Raw genomic sequence first — 10,714 nt, 5'->3', positions numbered from 1 at the left:
TGGGTCGGGATGTCGCTGTTCAGTATGCAAATAGCTTGGTTCTGTTATTTCTGTAAATTTTATTTTAAATTTTGAGTTATTGTGTACGTCTACTTGTTTAACACTCAGTGATTTTTACTTAGGTATCAGTCTTTGTAAGAATCATGTAAGATTTCCGTGATTTATTATACGACTATGATCTGGACTGTATGACATGAGTTTCCGTTTTATCTGGACTTCAGTACTTTGATTTTGGATTATCTTGCCCGCATTTCTACTTGTGTAACCCCTGGTGTTATTTATATCTGTCTTTTGATTGGTTAGGGTTTGACAGTACTTTTTTTGGAGTGAGTAAGGGTTATTGGATTTTTGTGAGCGGATTTGATCCAGTTTACTTAAATATATTTATTTGTTCTTTAGTATTTGGATTCCAATCAGATTATGAGTATGTAGCCAGTCGGTCCAAACATACTTAATTATTAGCAATACCTTTGTATTACATATGAGGGTTATAACAGCTGATAAGCAACAATAAACTGTGAACCCTAGAATAGTTTTTATTTGAAAGTTTGGTGGTTTCTACAGTTTTGGTCATCGATATAAAGAAGGAAAACAATTGAGTGTGACATAAAATTTAACAATTTAAATGGATACAGCTCATACACTCACTTCAATGATGTTATTGTAGTAAAATACGTATTTCAAGAATAATTGGGATTATTATTCCTGGACACCAAGCAAACTAGAAATGGAGAAATAGTTGACTCATGGAATTTCGCTTGTTACACAGAAAGAATCAGAATGCTTTTTCAGATTAAAATTTCGATGAAGTGTTATTAATTTTTCATAGAAATTCTTGGAAGGATTGCCCAAAGAAAATGCACGTCGGAGTATGCAAGCGTGACCACTAAGTTTGTCAGTGAACTTGAATCTTAAGTATTTAGCTAATATTTGATATGTACAGATAGGACACCCCAATATGTGATACTCACATATGGTAGAACCAATAAACTTGTATTTTCATCTGTGTGTTTGACATGCTCATATTAATGTCAGCGTCGATAATCCGATGAGGCGCCACCTGGTCTAATGATGTATCAAAATCCACAAAATAGTGCCTATCGCACTATTGCAAATTGAATATGTTACCCTGCAAAAAAAAGACAAATATATTTGCTCAACCTTACCATACATTTTTAATACCGCGCCATGGAGGTTAGTATGAAAAACACGGGAATGACCATTTGCATGATCTGGACATTGCGGCAACCTTATCTATCATGCTAATATACTATAAGCTAAACAAAATTGAACACACAGTGATAAACCTTCAGGAAAAAGTGGCGAAGCTTGAAGCTGAAAAATCTATTTTAGCAAGTGAAAACGAGTTAAACGCTAAAAGAATTAAAATAATGGAAAATGTGATCGAACTTCAAGGAAACTTGACACTGAAACCAAAGCGGATCGTCCCATCAACAAGTCGTATGTATAAACATAGATAGAGCTGTTATAGATTGAAACAGCAATAGGCAAAGATAAACTCGAAATACTGTGAGCAAGCTCTTCATTACTATACAGTAAAGTATTAAATATAAAAAAAACCGCTTTATTGGGATTTTATTCTTTAATGCACTTGTGATGTTCAACCTTAAGCTTCCTATAAATTGTCATCAGAATCCCTTGAGCAGTTTAGAAGGAGTTGCGCTGACAAGCTTTAACATTGTGAAACCATTAGCTAGGTTGGATTATCATCCTTCGGAGTTCATTTTACCCCAAAAACCTTTTTTTGCTGGAGTACTATAGAAAATATAGATAGCACACTTAATAGTTGCAAAATTAGATTACCAGTAAGACTTATTCCGTGTAATTAGTCGCCTTCATGCCACATAAACATAACCTTGTGAAAATGCCTTAGCTTAAGTCATAACTATGGTAACCATCTACAACTAAGTGACAAGTTCTATTCACCGATGTTATTATACATGTACTGATCGTCTATTCAACAAATCTTTAAAAGAACCAGTCTATATAAAATTCAGACACTGTCTGTGGCAGAGGTGATTCATGGTGTAGAAAAACTCATCAACGAAACGATGATTTTTTTTTCTGTCTACAATATCCTATATTTTTACACAACGGTAGTCCTTTCTATATTTTGATCAGCATTTTTGAGGAAAACTATACATTCATCTCCAACTTAACCAAATCAAGAACGACAAATCCTGCAAAGTGTCAATTTCACACATAATCTATATAATTTTGTAATTTTTATCTGCAACAACCAAATGACAAACTTTAACTGTTGATGTGGTCTTTGACTGCTTCTAAAGTAGAAATAAAATGAATTAGGTGGGTTTTTGACATGTATTTATCACATTCTGTCCGATACATATCTTATGATAATACAAACACAATACAAATGATTTTATTTGTCAATCAAGACGCTCATACAGAGTAATCATACGCGGATCTAAGGAATGGCGTACCGGGCGTACCCCCCCCCCTAAATCGGTAAGAAAAAAATTCAACTCAAGTTTCACCCCATAATATTTTTTTGCCTTGCTTTGCACGGCATTTAATTCAATTTACGCCCCCCACTAAACCCAAATCCTGGATCCGCCACTGGTAATCAATATATAATCCAAAACAGAAATTAGTTGCACTTGTTCATGAGAGAACATGTTTACAACAAAAATGTATGAATCAAAATTTCTTTCAAATATCAGATCAAGTGATCAAGTAACGATAAATATTTATTTTAATTTATTTGTTTACAGTTTATGAACATACTGGACGAGTTTAGGACGTTTTAATTTTCTAAATGTCGCTTATATCTTCATCATATCAGCTTTCAACAATTTGGTCTTAACGATTTTGTAAAAAAAAATAATTATGGTTAGGCGTAATAACTATTGGTCGTGTATTTCATGGAAATATTTCACTTAAGTCAAAACAAATTACTAGTATTCAAATTCAGATCGCAGTTCGAGAGTTGACGCGTATCGACATAATCTGTCATATTTAAGTGTTCTGCATGACAAGTTGACAGGTGTAAACAATAATTGGCTTTGAGCAAGCCAATTGGTTTGTAAAAAAATATGTCACGAATTGGTATCTAATTAGGTTTCTTTGCATATTTTGTAGCAGTAGAAGTCGCTTTCCATGCAAATGTTCAAGGAAACATCCAACTTGCACACAACCAAGTTATCCCATTCAACAGGATCAATCTAAATCTTGGTGCAGCTTTTCTGGGATCAAAAGGCATATTTGAGGCACCAACAAATGGATACTACGTCATTTTTGCCCATTTTCTTGCTCTACCCCATAAAACACTTGAAGCTCAAATTACAAAAAATGGCAATACCATTCAGAACGTTTATGCAGGAGAGCAGGCAGGAATTTATGGACCGGGATCTAACATGGTGATAATTCACTTAAATCAAGGTGACAGTGTATGGATCAAAGTACACGATCATTATCACACCGCCAATGGAAATCTTCTAGACGGACCTTGGTGTACATTTGCTGGATTTCTCCTCTATCCAGAGATTTAATGAAACAAATTACTACTGAGGTCTTCTATTGATTAAAAAATCTAAATAAAATATATCTAACTTAAGATGATTGTTTTAAATACAATACATAGTGCATTTGATAGTGAAATCAAGGATCAACCAGGGTAAAGAGAAATTCACAAGATAGATGAAACGTACGTCAACAGAACATACTATAGAATACTAACCTCTCTCATGTGCAGTCTGGTACTATTTAACAATGATGCAGGGATTAAATATGTCTTCATGTTGGACAAAGATAAATAATATTGGTTTGCAAGTTGGCGGCCATCTTATTGTTTAAAACAAAAACAAAATCAAATTAATACATTAAAAAAATACACATGATTGTGTTTACTGAGGGAAAAATGCATATTGCAAAAAACAAGATATCCATGGAAACAAAATAGAATAAACAACTTTTTGTCCACTAAAATAAGTGGATATAACAAATAACAAAGTCATAGGAAAAAAGGAAGTAGGAAAACACTGCAATGATCCTGACTTGGAATAGGCAGATGAAAATGATGGGTTTGAGTACTTCTTGTATACAATTAGTATTAGGATTTAGGTCTTCTTAGTGTTTGATTCTAATGCTGCTGGTGAGACGTTACTTCTCCAAACACGTGTACAACAAATAGAAATTTACAATATATATGATTGGTATTTTTCCAACGCAGTCGGTATAGTTTCGCTTTTTACCTTAGACCGTATGGACGCTCTTCTATGGAAACGCTTGTCACCTGATTGCAATTTTATTTCCCGATTGGCCAAATAATGAAAAAAAAACTGTATCGAAAATTGAAATTGCGTGCCATGTTTTATTTTCTTGAATGATATGTAGAAACTTGTAAGTAAAAAGGACAAAATTTTACAACGTCAGCTATTTTTTTAAGGATAGTACTTGTTTATATTTAACCAATTATTTTGAGCGCATCGAACAGTGAACATGTTTTGTCCAATGGAAAACCACATCGAGAGTTCTATACCGAGGTTAAAAATTTTGGCGTCACAAATCTATTTAAAAAGAAAACTTCAGTTTTTGTAATAATCAAGCTTAGACTGAAAACTTATTTTTTCAAAGATGTTTACAGCGGTACAAAAAGTATAGATATATATATATATATAGATTCGACGAGGCATATCATACTGCAACAAGCTAGACGTTACTCAAATCATTTTGATACGAAATGAAAACACAGTCATAGTTTAAAGAGTTATCAGAAGAATATATTTCAAGGATAAAAACTAGACAGAGAAAAATAGACACACACAACAATGAACATGATACAATCAAAATGATACGCAAACAGCAGCAAAGTAAATGTGTAACCGGAACTGCACTACAACTGAGAGCATAGACCAGGTGCATCGGTAAGGTAAGCGTCTTCTGCTTTTCTAATACCCACCAAATTGCTCATAAAATGTCGCGTCCTAGGTAGACGAAAGAGGAAAAGGAAAACTATGACACGGTAAACAAATCGGTCTCATGGTGCAGATGGAGGCACTATAAGGATCCACGAGTTCATCCATAAAACGTTTGTAGTGATGACTTCATTCTTGTAACGACATAACCCGGCTGCAAAAATCTAATTATAAGAAGCCTAGCACGATGCAAAAAAGTCCTCGTAGTTACTACTAACTCTTGTACATATGAGTTGTGATATGAAAACTCTATAAGCAGATGTTGCCACAGATGTAAGGAAAGTTGACAATACGGAACGATAAGTCAATGCGTTTGTCGTTTACTTTGGTCATGTCATTTCCTTTTCCATCGATTACCGCCATATTAACTTGTTTATCCAATTATAAAAGATAGTGCTGATAACGCATAACTTACCTCACTGAAACATATAAAACTTTGCATGATGTTTTTTTAATGGTATGTTTTCCTGGATTTTTCACAACTGTGTGCAGTGCACATTATAAATTATGACTGTTGAGGCTTTAAAGAGGGTAGCTTGTATTGCTATCGTAGAATCTTCTAAGGATTTAAGCAGATTAAGTTATGAAATTTGGAGCCTTCCTGAACTGTGTTTTGAAGAATATCATGCACACGAAGTGCTTACTACCTATTTAGAAGAAAACAAATTCGATGTACAAAGAAAGTTTGTCACTGACACGGGTTTTAAAGCCGAATTAGGGTCAAACAAAGATGGACTTAACATAGCTGTTATATGTAAGTATGATGCCTTACCCGAATATGGTCATGCTTGTGGACATAACTTGATAGCAGAGGCTGGAGTGGCTGCAGGCATTGGTATAGCAGCTGCCTTCAAACAATCAGAAAAGCCACTTGTAAAGTATGTTATTGACGATAAACTACAAACGTTCTATTAGGCGAATAATTTCAAGAAAAAATGTTGTTTCATTGCATACACATATTGTTTAAGTATTGTATTTGATGCGGTCAGGATATTGTATTGCACAGGGTACAAACGTGCTTATAACAGTGATTATGCTCCACTGAAACAAAACTCCGATTATATCATGCATTTCTTTACATGATTCTTAGTTTGATAAACACAAATATCGAAGTTTAAGTGACCTGATATGACCTTAAGGTAAAATACATCCAGGAGAGGCATAAATGATGCTCTAAAACGCTATCTCCGCGGAGCTTCGGGGGGCTTCGCCCCCCTGGACCCTGGACCTGCTGGGGGCCTTAAGACCCCCTGCCGTAATTTTGCCTACACTTCAATTTGGCCTCAGCCACGCGCCTGTCTAATTTTACTCTCAAAACTGGGCCAACCCACGTTGAATTCCCTTGTAGCAGAACTCGGCGTCCTTTAAAATACGAGTTGAAAATACTTAGGGGGATTTCTACTGAACCCTTTAGTAAACAAATAAAATAAAAATTATTTCTTTCACTAAACTATATATCACGCCAGCTGAAAAAAATAATAATTCGTTTCTTATACTCTTCACAAATATATTATTGAGTTAGTCTGAATGATGTGATTACCTACCTCTTCCTTAATTGTGTTTTAGTACATGTCTTAGTTGATTGATTGATTGATTGTTGGGGTTTAACGTCCGAGCAGCAATATTTAGCTATATTCAGACGATGAACATGAAATTGATGATAAAATGAACATGAAATGAAATGAAAAAAAAAAGGGATGGGACACGAGGACAATAGGGTCGAAAAATTTTGATTGCCACTAGAAAAAAGGGAGGGATGGGTAATGTCGGGCAATTTAGCCTCCTGTGGCGGAGCGCAAAGGTTCCTACTTCTATCGAATACCACAGCAGGGTTCTTTAACGTGCCAGGAACGTGACATCTTTCCCAACACGGTGCACCACTATGGTTTGCGGTCAGGTTTTTCCGTATTATAGCCTGACAACCCCAACATGTAACACGCCAGGGGTACCCCATTCCACCACCGGGGCCACACATCCCAGTTGCTCTGTGGGCAGGTTTCTGGGCACTATTTAGTCGCCTTTTACGACAAGCTTAGCGCTGTTGGAGGCCTATTCTTTTAACACCCGGACCAGCACGGGTGTGTCTTAGTTGAACGTTTGTGCTTGTGAAAGGGCAAAAGTTATATTTACTTCATGTTCTGATATATCTCAAAACGAAATTTAGTATGAAACGGGATTTACCCCAGTCAATGAAACGATTCTCGAATTCAGCAATTAAGTAACCGTAAGAGTAATCAAGGGAACCAAGATTCTAGCGGAAATCAAAAGAATGTAATCCAATGACAAAGACCACACATGGAAAACAGACAAACATTAACCCAAATAATACATACAAAGTAACAAAAGTAAATGAGCAACTCGGACTCCAATAAAAACTGGGAGCATTAAACCGGTGAACCGGTAAGGTAAGTATCCTTTGCTTTTCTAGAAACATCCACCGAGTTGCTCATAAAAAGTCAACACATACAAGTCGAAAAATTGAGTTAAAAATAATCTTCGTTCGTGAGGCGAATACCCTTTACATACTTGCTAAAAAAATTAAATGTATATTTTATGACAGAACCCATGTTTTCAATATTCTACACAAGGAAATATCTTTTGTTCTTTTGTTCTTTTGTTACCTCTGTATAAAGACCCCCCTGCCTATAGTGACCTTTTTATCAAAGGCCATTGAATGGTCACTATATATATATTACTGATCTATCAGTGTTGCTTTTAACATTACAGCTTACTATCCTTTGTACTCCAGCAGAGGAGGGAGAAGGAGGAAAGATAGATATGATAAGAGCTAATGTGTTTGGTGATATTGACATAGCAATGATGGTTCATCCTAGTGCATTTACAGCCGCACATATAACTTCCAATGCAAATGATACGTAAGCAAGTGTATTAGAACGAATCTAATATTAAATTCTTAACATAATGGGATATATAAAGTTAAAGAAAAGGAAATATCATTTTGTATCACTAAGAGTAGTTTCTCTGATAAAAACAATGTATGTAAAAATGTAAAAATGGTATTTGTATCTTAAGGATAACAGTTAGATATACAGGTAAAGCAGCCTATGCAGCATTTTACCCACGGAAAGGAGTTAATGCCCTTGACGCAGCTGTACTGGCTTACCAAAACGTATCGTGTCTGCGACAGCAAATGAAACCATCTTGGAGGGTTCATGGTTTACATTTACTTGAGGAAAATTTTGCAATGATAGCTATTATATTTGAATACTTACTATAAGGAAAATAGTTTTATTTCTTGTGAATATAAATCTATCATCAATTTCGTGAGATAAAAATAATTATGTTAGTTTATTACTAAACAGAACAATCTAGTTTTGCAAATACATACCTTTTTCTAACACAGCGCACTTTTATTAAGGTTGAGCTGAATTAAAGCAAATATTGTTTCAGGAGTTATAAGTAAAGGTGGAGTCAAGCCAAACATAATCCCAGATAACATTGAGTTAAACTATTATTTAAGAACTGCAGATAAAGACTTAGAGACAAGATGAAGTTTTGAATCAGCATCAACTACAACTGGGTGTAAGGTTGGTTCACTAAATATAAATAAAATTAATTACCTGCCTTTTTAAATCGTATGATAAACATCGCTCAAAAAAATTCAGTAATTATACTGATATAACCAGTATAGCGAAGGTAATTTTTTTAGACAGTTTTATTGACTTTAATATATTGACTCAGTAATGTCTTAGAATTATCAATAGATAAAACACCGTTTTATACATTAAGTGTTCTTCTTTGTAATACTGTTATAATGAGAAAAATAATAATAACCGTCTAAATTCTTTCTATGAAATCTTATTCAAAATGCTATCAGAAATGCAGAAATGGCATTCATTTCTTTTTATATGTTACATGAAATGCATAGCAATTTCATCATCAAAGGGGGATAACTCAATTTTCATCCTAACATTCTATTACAACCTCGAAATCGCTTTTCTGCGTCCTCTGACAATTTTAAGAACCGTCAACGTGCCTTCAAACGACCATAAAGCATGTGACCATGATGTGTGTGTTTTTTTTCTGAGCATCATTCATTATTTTTCATGATTCTTACAGGTTCCAGCACTTTTTAAAGTACATCACTTGTCAGAATTTTTTCACCAAAATGAATATAATTATATAAAATAATGAATCAAAACTTAATCGATGACTAACTTAGTATGTTCTTCTAATACACAATTTATTTTCTCAAATCTGGAACTTTCTATGCATTTCGTTCTAATGCAGCTGATGAGAGGTTACTCTTTGGAACACGTGTACAGCACGCCAAAATTTGCAATATCAGTAATTTCAGTATGGTTGGTATAATTGTACATAACTACAAAGAAACTATCGAATCAAAATTGTATGTCACAATTTGTTTTCTGAATAATGGAATAGTTGCATGTTATCATACCATACTTATCTTTTTCAACTTATAGGTTGAGTATGACTTCTTACAAAAGTCCTACTGGAACCTTGTTACAAATAACAAATTAGCGGATGTATTCAGGAGGAATGGAGAGGTCATTGGAATTCAGTTCTCAAAGAAAGAACATCACACACCAGCCTCAACAGATATGGGGAATGTATATCAAATTCTCCCAAATATACATTCTATCTTCAAATTAGATACAGATTCGACACCTCACTGTAAGGAGTTTGCTGCTGCTGCAGGTTAGACAAGATATATCTATATCAGCCAATTAAAAAAAAAAATTCTTTTCTAACAATATTTTTGAGTGAATTCTAACACTTGTTAAAAAAAAAACAATTGCAAAATATGTAAGCGCAGAAAAAGAGATGTTAACAACAATCCAGGTAAAGCAAACGAAGCACAAGTCTTACTATTGATAGGGATCAGTTCTTACTATAGATAGGGTCAGTTCTTACTATAGATAGCGTCAGTTGTAGGTGTTCGTTAAGTAATGTACAAAACCAAAAATAAGTGTTCCGTTTTAACTTCAGGAAACGAGGATGCCCAGAATACAACCTTAAATCAAGGAAAAGCGATGGCTTCGGCAGCATGAGATGTTTTAAAAGTCAGAGCCTTCTTCAACAGATTAAAGAAGAGTTCAGGAACTTAAAAAAGCAATTAAATTCATTTTCATCAGAATTGAGTATGTAGGGAAAATATGTAGAGCCACCATTCTTCTCTTGATTTATAACCTAATTATATAACTCACATTGTAGAATATGGTACTCGGAGTTTTATATAAATATAGAACTAAGCAAGCTGTTGATTTCATATTGATTAAACTTTCAGCCTTTCGATGTGACCATCGAGACAAGAAACATCGAGTATTCGTCGGAGATTCTATTTCGGTGTTGAATAGAACTCCAATCTTTAACTTTACAACTAATAAAAAGCGTCTTCTAGATCAATTAGCGTACAATACTTATTTCGAACGACAGCTTTTTAAAACTCTACTGATACGACAAAACAGCAACAGAATGGATCGTTTTTAAGTTTTTGAAAGAAAGAAAGGTGTAACTGTAATCTGGTTATTTCTATCCATATATAGTGATTTTCGACGGATCATTATTCCAAACATGAAAAAAAACCAGGGGTAATAAGCATAGGTTATTCTTGAACTGTATGAAAATAAAACACTATCAGACATTAGAATGAGTTAAATATGTATTTCTAAATAATCATTGCAAACATTAAAATAAGACTAAACTTATGCGCTAAGATACAGCCGCAGTTCTGTAATGGATTGATACTACCATTCCTTTCTTATTTAGAGAGT

At 34.3% G+C, this 10,714-nt stretch overlaps 1 protein-coding gene and 1 pseudogene across 1 annotated transcript; both read left to right on the top strand.

The window, feature by feature from the left end:
• Positions 1-433: 433 nt before the first annotated feature.
• Positions 434-3,598, top strand: LOC148615182 (caprin-2-like). Its single transcript, XM_088586218.1, has 2 exons — positions 434-1,461; positions 3,124-3,598. Exons 1-2 carry the CDS (start codon positions 1,260-1,262, stop codon positions 3,531-3,533), a joined length of 612 nt encoding a protein of 203 aa, XP_088442344.1. The 5' UTR covers positions 434-1,259; the 3' UTR covers positions 3,534-3,598.
• A 1,867-nt stretch (positions 3,599-5,465) lies between these two features.
• On the top strand, positions 5,466-10,089 carry LOC148615181 (xaa-Arg dipeptidase-like; annotated as a pseudogene).
• Positions 10,090-10,714: the final 625 nt, after the last annotated feature.

Source organism: Perna viridis, chromosome 6 (assembly GCF_037379345.1).
Source record: "Perna viridis isolate PV_CMFRI_1.1 ecotype Kerala chromosome 6, ASM3737934v1, whole genome shotgun sequence".
Taxonomy (NCBI): Eukaryota; Metazoa; Mollusca; class Bivalvia; order Mytilida; family Mytilidae; genus Perna; species Perna viridis.
This window is presented reverse-complemented; position numbering and strand designations above follow the sequence as displayed.

Bases quoted from the DNA above. Each gene is read 5' to 3' on its own strand.
- LOC148615182 (XM_088586218.1), top strand. From the start codon at position 1,260: ATGCTAATATACTATAAGCTAAACAAAATTGAACACACAGTGATAAAC. The intron at 1,462-3,123 runs GTATGTATAAAC...CATATTTTGTAG, and splicing joins GATCGTCCCATCAACAAGTC to CAGTAGAAGTCGCTTTCCAT.